The sequence below is a fragment of the Zootoca vivipara genome, chromosome 6 (assembly GCF_965207765.1).
Source record: "Zootoca vivipara chromosome 6, rZooViv2.hap1.1, whole genome shotgun sequence".
In the NCBI taxonomy this organism is placed as follows: Eukaryota; Metazoa; Chordata; class Lepidosauria; order Squamata; family Lacertidae; genus Zootoca; species Zootoca vivipara.
The window spans coordinates 62446023-62460318 of NC_142589.1; the positions used below are offsets into that span (position 1 = coordinate 62446023).

Below are 14296 nucleotides of genomic sequence, written 5' to 3' on the forward strand. Positions count from 1 at the left end.
TCCTAGTGGTGACACCAGTGTCATGAAATTCCTTTCTCAGAGGCATTTGTGTCAAGTCAGTTTAATTCTTACTTATTAGACATAGGAAACGTTTGGTAAACATTTCAACAGGCATTTCAGAGCCTGGTCTGAGTGTTTTTGTGTTTTTTAACTAAGTGACTGATCAAGTGATGGAAAAAATGAATTAAGAGACTGTTTTCAGTCTCTTTGTTTACTTTGTATAATTTTAGCTGTTTTGACTAGTGTAGAAAAGAACTGTTTGCTTTGTTGTAAGCCTCCAAAGCTCTATGCCATACATAGCCTAGGGAGGGGTGCTGTGGGCCAGAAGGGGTGGGCAGGGGCCACCTCTGGTCCATGGCCTAGTAGTTCTCCCTGCCTGCTCTATGGAAAGACACTGGTCAGACAGAAATAAAATCAACAAACAAATGAAAACCAAGGGATTTTTAAAGCTATTCACACTTCCTGCTCCGAATCTAACAGTGGCTGTTGTCCTCCACCCTTGCACTTAAGACAAACAGGACTGAGGAGGGGCAACTGAGGAGCTGCTGCTCTTCCAGCCAACAAGTGCCCACGCAAGGTGTGCATATGTGTGAATGGAAGCGAAGACCCTTGGCTTGTGTCTTGAGCTGCATGATCCAGGGAGGGGCTTCAGCCCAAGCCTCTGTTGCTCTTCACTGCAGGGAAGAGAGATTTAAAGACCCCTTTGCTCCATCCCAGTGGGCTAACAGGCAAAGCCAATATTGGCTCTGTCTTCAGCGCTTGCAAAATTCAAAATATGGCCTGTCAATTTGGGCTTTATGGTGTCCAGAGAAACTTCACAATCCTGATGGGAAGGTTGGGGGGGGGGGGCGAGGAGAGGGAGAAATGCAACAAAGCCAAACAGGAGGTATTCACCACTCCATTAAAATTATACACTAGATTAACCCTTTGTAAACCATCACCACTACCATATGATATCAATACACACTGACAAACATTTTGAGATCCAAACTGACCCATAAGTATACACAAAAGCAGCGGGGCCAGGAAATCCATAATTTAAAAACCTTCTAGCAATTTAAAAACTCTCTGGCAGCTAAAGCAATCTAAAGAAAGGATGCAGTGTGATTTTCCACCCGATTGCAGTGCTGAGCTGGGTGGGCAGAAAGGTTCAAACCTATCCACTTCTCTCTGCACAGTGATGTTTCCAGGTTCTGTATAATTGGTGGGTGTCCAGGGGACCCAAAAAAATTTTTTTTTTGGGGGGGGGGTGGCGGCTAAAGTGCAATAAGTCACATTTTCTGGAGTCAATCTATAAGTTGCCAAAGGGGCAAAGATGCAACCTTTCTTCTTGAAAAAGTTATCAGTGTTTGCTTAGCTAATCCTGGAGATAGAAGTTATCTCTGCAGAAATCCTGCAGTTAAGCTGCCCCTTTTCCACCCTCGGCAGTGTGGGGCACACAGTGTGGGGCATGCCCGTACATGCTTGACCACTAGAAGAAACAAGTCAAAACGGGAACTTACTGCCTCCCTCTAATTAACACCATGCAAGAGGGAACCCTTGACCCACACAAGCCGATGACCCAAAGCAAGGCTGCAGCAATCCTAACCCCTGCTTACACATGGAACTTAAACAAAAAACAAAAAACCCAGCGGCATTTATTTGCTCCAAAAGTTCACACAGCAGAAGAGTGGGTTCTCTAGAGCACACCAGTAAGTTACCTGGGAGTCAGGCCCGGTGAATTCAATAGGACTTATTTCTGAGGGTAGCCAGGACTGCGGTAAGGTCTATTTAGCCATTTAGGGGGCCGAATGATTGGGGGGGGGCGTGAGGAGGCCATCCTTGCCGTCCTAACGGACCAACACACCAAAATAAAACGTTCGCAACCGCTTACCATTTTGCAGTTTTCAGAAGAAAGGAAGGCACATCCCCGCTTGCGCCGACGGCTCACTCTCCCAGCCCGTTTGATCATTAATCTCACTTAAGTAGCCTCCGGTACAGTACAGCAGGCACGCTCTCACCCCAGATTTGAGGGGAGTATGTTTTTTTTTCAACACCCCAAGCCTTCGTGTGCTTGTTTGTGTCTCTACGGCTGATGCAACTAGGTTCTAATGTATCCTGTTCGGGGGATCATCATAACAACCACCTTTTACGCAACTCTGCAGCAGCAACTGGAGCGCCCCCCCTCGCTCCCCCCTCCCAATCCCCTTAAAATGGCAAAGAACCGGTACGCGGGGAGGGGAAACAAACAAACACCGACGCCGCACAAAGTTAGCCAGGGTTACAGCTGACAGGCAAATGGTAACTTTCCCCTCCCCCAAAAATACCCCCAAGTGGGAGAGAGAGAGGCACGCGTCTCCCTCGTTTGCCTTACCTCTTTACTCCTCAAAGTTCCGAGGCTCTTGCAGGGTAAATAGCCTTGGACTCCGGGGGCGTCGCAACTCTCGGAGTCTGCGACGATCATGGTGCCGTGTAGCGCCGGGGAGCCGCGCGGGGAGCGCACACCAGAATAAAGTGCGCGATCGCTGTCTGCTACCCTTTCCTCCAAAGTTGGGAAGAGCTTTAAAAAGCAATTCTTGAGAGGGGGGGGGAGGGAGGTGGTGCAAATTCTTAAGTAAGAGAGAGGGAGGAATAAAGTGCAGAGGCAAGAGCGGGCAGGCGGACCCCACCTCTCCTCCCGGGTGCGTCAAGCGTCACAGGGAGATGAACTGTCCTCCTTCTCCGTGCGGGTTCTGCGACAGAACGTCCGAAACTGACGGAGTTCTAGAACGTCCCGGTGCATCGGGGTTCCAGAACGCTCAAGAGGCTCGCGACGCGCCGGACTAAAAACTCTCCTCCAAGTAATCGCTCTCAAGAGCACTGGGGGGAGGGAGGGAAGCCCCGCCCTCTAACAGCTGCTTTACTGAGGGGGAGGGAAAAGAGGCGTCGACGCCCGTCCCGACAAGCCAATCGTTGGGATGCAGGCGGGGCTTTCCCTAGACTGGGGCTTCAAACTGCCGACCTCTTTTGCACCAATCCGAAGGAGAACAACAGCCCGCTTTGGGATCATGGGAGGCGTAGTTCCCGCCGAGGTTGTTTTTCTCCTAACATGCCCCGAGAAAGGGGTGGAAAATTTGGCGGCGGCTGTGCTGCTGCTGCACGGGGCGGGCCCGGGATCTCCGGCCGACTGGAAAGCAGCCTTGGAAGCGCAGCAATCCGCCGGGGGTCTGTTAGGGCCGGTCTAACGCGATATGCGGGCGCCTGAAGACTTTGTCGCCCTTCCGCGCGGTTCTCTGGACACATTCTGGTGGGTTGGTGGCCGCATATGCCCCTAATGCGCAATAAGGGCGCTTCCCAACGGCAGATTTCAGGGTTGTTTACAACATAAAAATACAACATGAAAGCACAAAATACATGATAAAAAAGAACAAAAACCCTACAGACCAATACCTCCCTCCCCAAAAAGTCCGATCGACTGGGGAAAGTGGGCTTGTTGCACAAGTTTACTAAATCAGCTGTAATTGCGCATCCTGAATCTGTTGGAATGTGACTGACAATCACCCGAAGATAGCATCTGTTTGGAAGTGATACAAGAGGGCAACGTTCATAACGCCCCCCCAACCTTCAAAGAAAGCAGGGCTGCATGCAGACTGTCTCTTGCTGGTGGGATTCAAGCATCTGCTGGCAATTTTAGGTTGCTCAGCTAAAGCTCACTTCCAGATAACCAGTTTACTGAGCAAACACCCTGATCTGTTTATGCCAGGTTTGTGGGGAAGTTAGACCAGCGTTTCTCAACCACTGTTCCGTGGCACACTAGTGTGCCGCGAGACGCTGGCTGGTGTGCCGCGACGTGCGGCGACGAGAAGGGCGATTTGCATTGTCACGTGCCTGGCGGCCGCCAATAAACAACACTGACCCGCCGGAAAGCAATATTTCTCCTCTTTCCCAAAGCTCAGTGCGAGCGAGCCTGGCGGCCGCCAATACACAACACTAACCCGCCAGAAAGCAATATTTGGCAAGTGTTTCTTACAGTCATAATCATAATATAGGGCGGCAGAGTTAAATTTTTTAACTTTTTTAATGGTGGTGTGCCTCGTGATTTTTTTCACGGAACAAGTGTGCCGTGGCCCAAAAAAGGTCGAGAAACACTGAGTGGGATTCAATCATGTAAAATTGGGGTTTGTTTAGTTATTAATTGCATTTCTATCCCATCTTTCCTCCAAGGAGCTCAAGGTAGCATACATAGTTCTCCTCCCCATCTTTTATTTTACCTCACAACATACCCGTGAGGTAGGTTAGGCTGAGAGACTGTGACTGGCCCAAGGTCACCCAGTGTGCTTCATAGCTGAGTGAGGACTTGAACCCTAGTCTCACACGTTCTAGACCAGCACTCTAACCACTACACCACAATGGTTGTGCAGTTCGCCTCGGTTTGGAGTTCCCACATAATAAACTGGCTTCCCCAAAAATTGTACAAAGCTGCTTAATCTTTGCCTATCATTTACTGACTATTGATTGACTTTGATGCAATCTTATGCATGGAACGTTTTTCGGGCAGTGGAGGTACATGGGGATTGTATGTCATATGTATGTTTTGAAACTTAAAAATTAAATTTCAGGAGAAAAGCTTTTTTAAAAACAAAAACAAAAAAATCCACAACCCTCAATAAACAGCTCTTCTGGAAGTGAGGGAATCATATATTGAGTAATCATCGTGATTTTTCTGCAAATGTTTGCAGGTTGCTGTCAAGTGGTGGTTATCCTGCACTTTCCACTGTAGTTTTCCATCACTTTTCGTACTGCACAACATCGAGTGAATGGGAGCAGATTTGTTGCGCAAGAGTGCCATTTGCATTGCTCCCAGGCAACCTGTTTATCAAGAATTTATCCTGAATTTGAATCCCACTTGCAAAATAGCAACAGTCTGGAAGTAGCCTTAGGAGTTGGGTATGTTCACATTAGGGGCTTGAAGCGCAGCAAAGTCATCCTGCCCCACTGCGTATTGAGCTACATTTACAAGTATTTCTTCATTTTTCAGGGAGGGGAGCTGGGGATGTCTACACCTGACTGGCATACATTTTTTGTTTTCCCTGCAGCCCCCCTTGGAACTCCTATTCATTAAGCTGCCGCCAGAACTTGCACACACACCTGACCCTGCACAAAGGCTGTTAGGGTATGTTCACATTACCGCTTTCTTTCTCATCCATTTTTCTAACCAGACTGAAGCTGGTGCTGGTTTTAGGGAAAGCGCACCAAACAGCAGTAATAAACTACAGAACTGCTAGGGATTGTGGCTAACGCAGTGGTTCCCAACAGGTGGTCCGGGGACCCCCAGGGGTCCGCGAGCTATGCCAGAGGGGTCCGCAAGATGCTATTAGAATAAAAAATATATTAAATATATTTCGTATGATAACAGATTTTTTGTTTTGGCCGCTTCCTGCATGAGCAGAGTCTAGCGCAAAACTAGAATTAGATAGAGACAGTAGTTCTTCTGTATGCCGTTAGGTGGCGCTTTACAAACACTACTGTTTTGCAAAGAGGCAGCGCGCGCATTCTACTAACGCTCACCTCCCCAAGATGCTTTGCGCGCGTCGGCTTCATTTGTGCGCTACTGCGCAGGTACCCTGTCTTCTCCATTCCCCTCCCTCCTCCCTGGCGCATTTTCTTCCATGTGTTTCATGAAAAACAAATATGGGAATTGGCTCGACATGCAGTCGGATTTCAGAGTGAAAGTTTCACGTTTGGAACCTAATATTTCAGAAATAATGGACTCAAAGGACAGATTTAACTCATCTCATTAAGAACTGAAAATTAAAACTAACTGTATACTGATGGAGTACTCTGTTGTAACTGTAAAAAACGTATAAATATAAAATATAAAAAGACTCTTAATTTGGCTCTCACTTTTTAATTTTAGGATTAGGAATTAATGGGGGTCCTTGTCACAATAGCGGCTCGATGAGGGGTCCTCGAGAAAATTTTGTTGGGAACCCCTGGGCTAACGTGTGAACAGTCGGACCGCACTAGATGCAGAGTAAGCCAAAATGTGAACATATCCTCAGTGTCAGTTCCCCGTTTGTGGAATGTCTTCTGAGTGAGGTGTGCCTGTTGTTATTAGCTGAAAAACACTCCTGTTTACCCAGGCATTTGATCCCTGAAAGATGCAGCTCCTGGCAACCTTGAAATTACTTATTGTATATGTACTTTTAAACTGCATTGTTTTATCACTGGTGTTTGTCACCCTGGGCTCCTTTGGGAGGAAGAACGGGGTGCAAGTTTAATAAATAAATAAATGATTCAGCCAAGGCAGAAATCCTATGCACCCTTTACCTAGGAACAAGCCCCACATGGGACTGACTTCCGAAAGAACATGCACAGGTATTGAGCTGTAACTGTTCTAGTTCGGAAGAATTCACAGTTTAAGGCTGTGGATTCACTGCTTTAAACATCTAGAGAGTTGATTGTCTTCCTTTATTTTCCGAGGCATGACTAAGAGACATTTTCGGTGAGTAACTGGCAAGATAGGTGTCTATTCTTTCCTTCAGTTTCTGAGATGAGTTAAGGAAAAAAGCGAGTACACAGTGATCAAGTGTGGAGAGGGCCCTCTTTTCTCTGGAATGTGCAAAACAACTGCAGTGAGAGAACAACAACAAAGTGATAAAGAGAGAGGAGTATGAAGAGGGGGAGGCAAAGGAGATTAGCACACTGTTCAAATAACATTTGTTCCTTGAACGCCCAGAGCAGTTGATCCAGAGCCATAAAATTGCCCTGAGGTAAGCAGCACTGAAGAAGCATTTCTGAAGTTACAGGAAAGAAGTAATCTACTTATAAACAACACGGCTGTTGTTGTTCTTCAACAACACTTATAATATCATCAAGGGGATGGAGCCACTCCCCAACAAAGGAAGGCTGCAGCTTTTGAGACTTTTTAGTTTAGAGAAAAGACGAGTAAGAAGTGACATGATAGAAGTTTATAAAATAATGCATGGCACAGAGAGAGTGGAGAGAGAGAAGTTTTTCTCTCTGTCTCATGACACCGGGACTCGTGGGCATCCGATGACGCTGAACGTCGGAGGTTTGAGGCCTGATAGAAAAAAGTGCTTTTATGTAGCACTTAGTTAAACTATGGAACTCACTCCCACAGGAGGCAGTAATGGCTGCCAACTTAGATGGCTTTAAAAGAGGATTAGCTATCAATGGCCACTACTAGCCACAGCTATGCTCTGTCTCCACTGTTTGGAGGCAAAGTGCTTCTGAAACCACAGGAGAGGAGAGTCAAATCCTGCTTGTGGGTTTCCCACAGGCATCTGATCAGCCACTGTAAGAGCACGATGCTGGACTAGAGGGGCCATTGGCCTGATCCAGCACTCATCTTCTATTCTTAGAATCCTTAGCTTCCCATACTCATCTCTTCCCAGAGAGCTAGTGTCAGGTAGTGGTTAGAGTGCTGGACTACGACCTGGGAGACCAGGGTTCAAATCCCCACTGGGCCATGATTCTTACTGGGGGACCGTGGGCCAGCCACTGTCTCTCAGACTAACCTAATTCACAGGGTTGTTGTAAGCATAAGATGTGGAAGGGAGAGAACTATGCACACCACCTTGAGCCCCTTGGAGAAAAGGTGGGGCATAAGTGTAAAAAAATATTCAATAGATGACAGATTCAAGTCTGTTGCTCCATTCCTGGGAAACTGAAACTCAATCCATTCCAGACAAAAGAAGCACTGATTGTCCAAAGGTTCACATCATCCTTGCCTGGCCATTCTTTGTTGATGATCAGTCTGGTTAATTCTAACGACAAAGAAATCTGTGGTGTGGTAGTTGGGAATGCAGCTTTTGAAAGCATATTGTACTTATAGGAGCACTTGAATATTGTATCAAATGGAAGAAGTTTCTATGCTGCAAAAATAACGTCTGACCCTCGTTTAATCTCTCAAAGCCAAAATTAGTTTGTTCTTAGATTTCAAGGTCTGCAGCCTCCCGTTAAAGTATCCTTTATATAGTAATTTAACAGGAACTGGCAGTTCTAAGATTTTCAAGGCCCTAGTCAAGAAGAAGAAGAAGAAGAAGAAGAAGAAGAAGAAGGAGGAGGAGGAGGAGGAGGAGGAGGAGGAGGAGGAGGAGGAGGAGGAGGAGGAGGAGGAGGAGTTTGGATTTGATATCCCGCTTTATCACTACCCGAAGGAGTCTCAAAGTAGCTAACATTCTCCTCTCCCTTCCTCCTCCACAACAAACACTCTGTGAGGTGAGTGGGGCTGAGAGACTTCAGAGAAGTGTGACTAGCCCAAGGTCACCCAGCAGCTGCAAGTGGAGGAGCAGAGACGCAAACCCGGTTCCCTAGATTACGAGTCTACCGCTCTTAACCACTACACCACTGTGGCTCTCATCTCTTCCAATATGAATTTGGAACAAGTACTTATACTTTATTCTTGATACATTAGGAGGCAGTGTTACTGTACCTTTACAGTGGTATCTCCAATTATGAACTTAATTCGTTCTGGAGGTCCATTCTTAACCCCAAACCATTCTTAACATGAGGCACGATTTTGCTAATGGGGCCTCTCGCTGCCACTGCACCGCCAGCATGCAACTTCCACTTGCATCCCAGGGCAAAGTTTGCAAGCAGGAGCATCTACTTCCGGGTGAGCGGAGCTCGTTACCCAAAGCGTTCGTAAGGAGGACAGTACGTAACCCGAGGTTCCACTGTACTAGTAAAGATAACTCTGGCAGATGTTGCTTGCCCTGTTCTTAGTATTGCAGGAGGGGAAAAAGCCACAGCCATCTCCCCAAATCCTTTATTATTATTATTAAAGGTACAGGTTTCCCAACTTCAATGGCATCTCATCCTATCAATTCACAGTGAAATCCACACATCTTTATTCCGAAGTTAGTCCTGCTAAATTCAGTAGGGCTTCCTTCCTATCGAGTGAGTTCAGGACTGCTGCTTTAGTAAGCCATGAAAACTGATCCTTTCCTGGTCTGCCCTAAAACCTCCACTGGACACACATAGACATCAGTAAAAGGCTGTTTTTAAGATACATGAATTCTTTTTTTTAAAAAAAGGGATTAAACAAAATGAGATCATATATTTTATTTTCAGCAAATGACTCAACAAGTTGAAAACCACAAAAGAGGAAAGATATGTTGGTTGTTGACAATGTTTTTAGGAGCTGTCAGTGGCCCAGTTTGCACGTAATGCTAAGCCAAACCATGGCAAATGAGCAAACCGTGTGGGTTTCTGGAGAGAAGAGTGCAGCCACTTTGCTCCTTCTCATGTCCTGCTGCTGCACTGCTGGGAGCTAAGCCATGGTTTGACTTTGCCTTATGTCCAGACCTGAACAGGTGGTTTCTCTTGCTCTGGAAAAACCACGAGCTGCAGCCAAGGTTCTATGTTCTATGGCTTACTGCTTATGGTTTGTTTGGAGGAAATAAGCCCAGGACTGAACGTAGCACACAGAAGCGTGGAGGCGGGAGGACCAGAGGATGAAAAAGTTACTGTACCATGATCTTCTCTCCAGGAACCTGCCTGTTTGCTTGTGGCTTGGCTTTGTGTTCTGTGCCAAATGGGTCAAATATGATGTGGTTCCAAGATGGCAAATATAGACGGTATTATACCCAGGGTTATTTATACTCAAGAGTTGACCTGTTAAAATGGCTTACTTCAATCATAGATCTTCCCTGCAACATCTAGGAAGACCTTGATACCTTTTCACTGGCTTTGCTTCTGGGTGGTTGCTGTTTTCAGGTGGGATTCAATTACGGGCAAATTCAGTGATGCTATTTGATTTGATATTACTGGCGATTATAATTGATAGGTCTTGCCAAACACCCGCTTTCCCCAAATATCAGATTTTTGTGTGACTGCAATGCACACTATAATAATAATAATAATAATAATAATAATAATAATAATAATAATTATTTATTATTTATACAGAAATCCACTGGCTTTATTTCCTGCTGGCACAGTTTTGACACAGTACTGTATTATATTTTTGTTTTGTTTTGGCAGTTTATCACTGCATTTTTCACTGCTTAACAAATTCTGTAAACCACTTAATTAAATAATAATAATCCGAGTGGCATGTATAAAACAATAATGATGAATCCAATACAGATAAAAAAAATAAGCAGAATTTCAAAACAAGTATTCACAACCAATTCATTTCATGTGTCTGGGTGGATCTGCTGAAATAAAAAAAGTTTTTAGCAGGGGCCTAAAACTGTATCATGAAGGTGCCTGCCTCTTGTTTATAGGGAGGGGGTTCCAAAGCACAGCTACTGCAACACAATCTCACATACTGTTTTAATTCTTGTTATAAGCCACCCATAAAACTTTGTAATTGGGCAACATAGGCATACTGTTAAAAAATAAATAAAATAAAAATCTTATCCACTTTTATATTTTATTCCTGCATTTTAAAAAATAATAATAATGTATAGCTATACAAAATTTAAATAGAAATAAACAGTAAGAAATAAAACACTGTACAGATAACTCACAACTTACGCATGTTTAAATTGTGTGCATTCTTCAACTTTAGGTTCTTGGCATTTTAAAATAAATAAATAAAAAGGGGCAGAAATAGGGTGAACATCTTGGGAAAAAATACTTTGACAATTCCACCTGCCATTGAAGGCAGTGTGTTTTGACTGTATACAATTTTGGCTTTGCACAGTATTTCAGGAACATAACCCCAGCAGAAATTGAAAGTCGCCTGTACAGTATTGACAAACAGGCAACAGAATGGTAAATAGTCCAGCAATGTAATTATTAGCGATTTAACAATGGATACTATCAGACAACACACACACACACTTATAATAAATATATAATTACATATAAAAATAGTTACAGTAGGTGTAGTATAGTTATAGAGGGCAATATCTGAAGTAAATGTTATTGAGAGTAGACCCATTGAAATTAATAGATTAACTTATTCAGACTCACTAATTTCAGTGGATCTACTCTGAGTAGTACGAGCATTGCCTACTACGCTCTAGTTTTAGTATATAATTCGAAATTAATTTTCATAGGATCGAAAAAGGAAAGTAACCGATCTTATATTTTTATATTGTTCGCAACTCAGGCGGAGATGGGTGGAGAGCATGTAGGAAAATCAAACAAATACAGAAGCAAGCAACAGTGACTAAAGTGGGAGTTGCTTCCCTATAAGCATGCACAAGATTGGGCCACACATCTCTCCAAGGGTCTCACAATGCTGCTTTGCCACTTGCCACTTACTAATGGATGAAAAATAATAATACATTTGAACCTAGTTGGAAGAAACCTCAACTGTCTCCCACCCTGGTCATTTTCAGCGCCTCTACTTCACGGGTGTCAAACACAAGGCCCGGGGGCCAAATCCGGCCCGCCAGACCTCGTCATGTGGCCCGCCGAGTGCCCCAGCCAGCGGGACCCAGTAGCGGGACCTTGCTGCTGAAGCGCTGCGCCGACAAAGCGTCGACAAACAGCTGGGGGCGGGGTGTGTGTAGAAAGGCGACCAGAGCAGCGCTGCGTGGAGCGCCCCAAGCCACAGCAGGAGAAGGAGGAGGCAGCTTGCCGTGGCAGCGCCCGGCAGCGCCGCACGGAGAGTCCCGAGCCTCTGCGACGCAGCAGTGCTCTGTAGCACTTTGAATCCTCCTCCTCCTGCCATGGCTCGGCGCCTGGAAATGGCTGCTGCTGCTGCTGCTGAAGCACAGACAAAGCACCCAGCAGCGCCGTGTGGAGGAGGAGGAGGATTCAAAGTGCTACAGAGCACTGCTGCGTCCCAGAGGCTCGGGACTCTCCGCACGGCGCTGCCGGGCACCGACCCGGCAAGCCGCCGCCTCCGCCTCCTCTTGCCTCACCTCCTCGTCCTCCTGCCGCGGCTCAGCCTCATGAACGTGAGCTCAGCAGCGGCTCAGCCTCATGAACGTGCAACTCTGAGGCTTTACGCACTTCTCCTAAAACGGACACCCGCTGCCTCACGCTGCACGGGAAATGCTTTTTGCCCCTGGGTCCCTTCGCGCTCTTTTCTGGCGCTGAATCAAGGCAGCGACCCCCCCTTCCCTTTCTTTCTTCCTCTCTCTTGTTCTTATTCTTTCTTTCCCTCTCCTTCCTTCCTTCTTTATCTCTGTCTTCTCTCCCTCTTTCTTTTTCTTTCCTTCCTTCCTACTCTTCTTTCTCTCACCTCTTTCCTTCCTCTCTCCCTCCTGCTCCCTCTTTCCTTCCTTCCTTCCTTCCTTCCTTCCTTCCTTCCTTCCTTCCTTCCTTCCTTCCTTCCTTCCTTCCTTCCTTCCTTCCGTCCTTCCCATCTTTCTTCCTCTCCCTCATTCTTATTCTTTCTTTCCCTCTACTTCCTTCCTTCTTTCTCCCTTTCCGTCTTCTCTCCCTCTTTCTTTTTCTTTTCTTCTTTATTCCCTTCCTTATTTCCTACTCTTCTTTCTCTCCCCTCTTTCCTTCCTTCCTCTCTCCCTCCCACTCCCTCTTTTCTTCCTTCCTTCCTTCCTTCCTTCCTTCCTTCCTTCCTTCCTTCCTTCCTCCCTCCCTCCCTCCCTCCCTCCCTACCCTCCCTCTCCTCAGAAACATAGGATGCTGCTTTATACTTCTGGCCCTTAAACCCTGGAACCAGGAGAGCAGCTCCAGTGAGTCAACCTCAGCCAGTCCCTTTGGTGAAGGGTGGTGGCTCACTGGCAGAACATCTGTCCTGCATGCAGAAGGACCCCAGCATCTCCAGGTACTAGTAACTCTGCAAAGGTCCTGCATGAAACCCTAGCGAGCCTCCACCACCCAGTGCAGTTACCAAAAATCATTTTTCAATAAATTGTACAATAATTGTACATTTGAATATATACTTGCCATTATTCTGACTATGTTTCTGCTTTCAGAGCTAGTTATTACTTACATTATTACAAAAAACAGTAATAATTGAATGCAGTGACAATAATTTATGATAATAAAGAGTGGACACATAGTTCTACAGATACAACCGGCCCTTTGAGGGTGACCAAACTGCTGATGCGGCCCCTGATGAATTTGAGTTTGACACCCCTGCTCTACTTCATTCCAACCAGAAGCTATTTTAAAACCAGGCCCCAGACAGCAATCTCTGCTGTCTGATCTGAAGACTTCCATGCGGCGAAGTCCAGAAAACAGAAATGCTCTGCAACAAAACATCCCAGGTCTTTCTTTGCAATTCCCCCCCCCCCGCCCTCTTCTGCCCAGCAACAGCTTGAATCAGGGAAGCCTACCAATTAGAGGACCGTGCCTTTGCACCTTGCCTGAGAGTGAGAGTGCTTCTCAGAGCAGCCAATGAATGGGTCCTTGCGGTGCAGAGGAGAGGCGGGTGGCAGGCAGTTCCTCAGCCAATCTGGGCAAATGACACTACAAATAAAGGGGGGCCGTGGAGGACGAGGCTTCTGCTGTAACTCTAGAGGGCTCCTAACATCCCATATTGACTTTATTAGCTGCAGGAGTGGGGAAAGGCCCACCAGCCTGCAGACAACTAAGCAAGAGCTGGGGTCTTCTTCTTTTTTCGGCATTCGCCATTGCACAACTCTGTGGCTCAACAAAGGGTTTCCTCGAGGAAGATTGTGTTATCTCCAGCCACTGCTGCTTGACAATGGTCCTGGTTCTAATCCTCCTGCTGCATTCTGCTGTTGCATCAAAAATGTTGACCGCAACCACGTTTCAAAGACAGAAGACGTTTGCGGTGGCACGTCCAGCTTTTCACGGGCCTGACCCATGCCACCAGATGTGTGGAGGGGTCGCTTGATCAAGGAGATGAAGCAATTCCACCTATGGGGAAAGGTCACAGCGTTTGGGGCTTTAAAGTTTAGGGAAAAGGCAAGTAAGAGGCGGCAGGAGAGGAGATTATAAAATGGAGCATGGCATGGAGAGAGTGGATGCAGACAAGTTTCCCTCCCATCTCTCATAACACTAACGGACAAAGGAAAGTACTTCTTCATGCTGAGGCGCATAGTTAAACTGTGGAACTCGCTGCCACAGGAGGCAGCGAGGGCCTCCAACTTTAATGGCTTTTAAAAAGGATTAGGCAAATTCCCAGAGGACAAGGCTATGTTCTGCTTCCACTGTCAGAGGCATTGCGCCTCTGCATGCCAATTGCTGGGGGTCACAAGGGGACAGAGTGTTGTTGCGCCAACTTGCCAACTTGCAGGATTCCCAGAGTTATCTGGTCAGCCGCTTTCAGGATGCTGGACTAGATGGGTCATGAGATTGGGTGAGGCACATCTCAGTAAGAAGGGAGGTTCATATACAAGGAGCCACCACCGAAAAGGCCCTTTCCTGGACAACCACATCACATACTTCATCCTGTATAGGGACTACCAGGAGGTGC

At 46.3% G+C, this 14296-nt stretch overlaps 1 protein-coding gene across 4 annotated transcripts in view; it reads right to left on the minus strand.

The window, feature by feature from the left end:
• Positions 1 to 14296, minus strand: part of SESN2 (sestrin 2) — a 60997-nt gene that overhangs the window by 37672 nt on the left and 9029 nt on the right. For 2 of the 4 annotated variants that reach the window (XM_035117536.3, XM_088672381.1), the window contains exon 1: positions 1874 to 2128. The exons of 1 other annotated variant lie outside the window; for it this stretch is intronic. In XM_035117536.3, coding sequence (XP_034973427.1) covers positions 1874 to 1951 — 78 coding nt within the window. In that variant the 5' untranslated portion in view covers positions 1952 to 2128. Of the gene's footprint in view, positions 1 to 1873; positions 2129 to 2353; positions 2841 to 14296 lie in introns of those variants that run through there. One more of the 4 variants, XM_035117535.3, reaches the window with a different exon arrangement.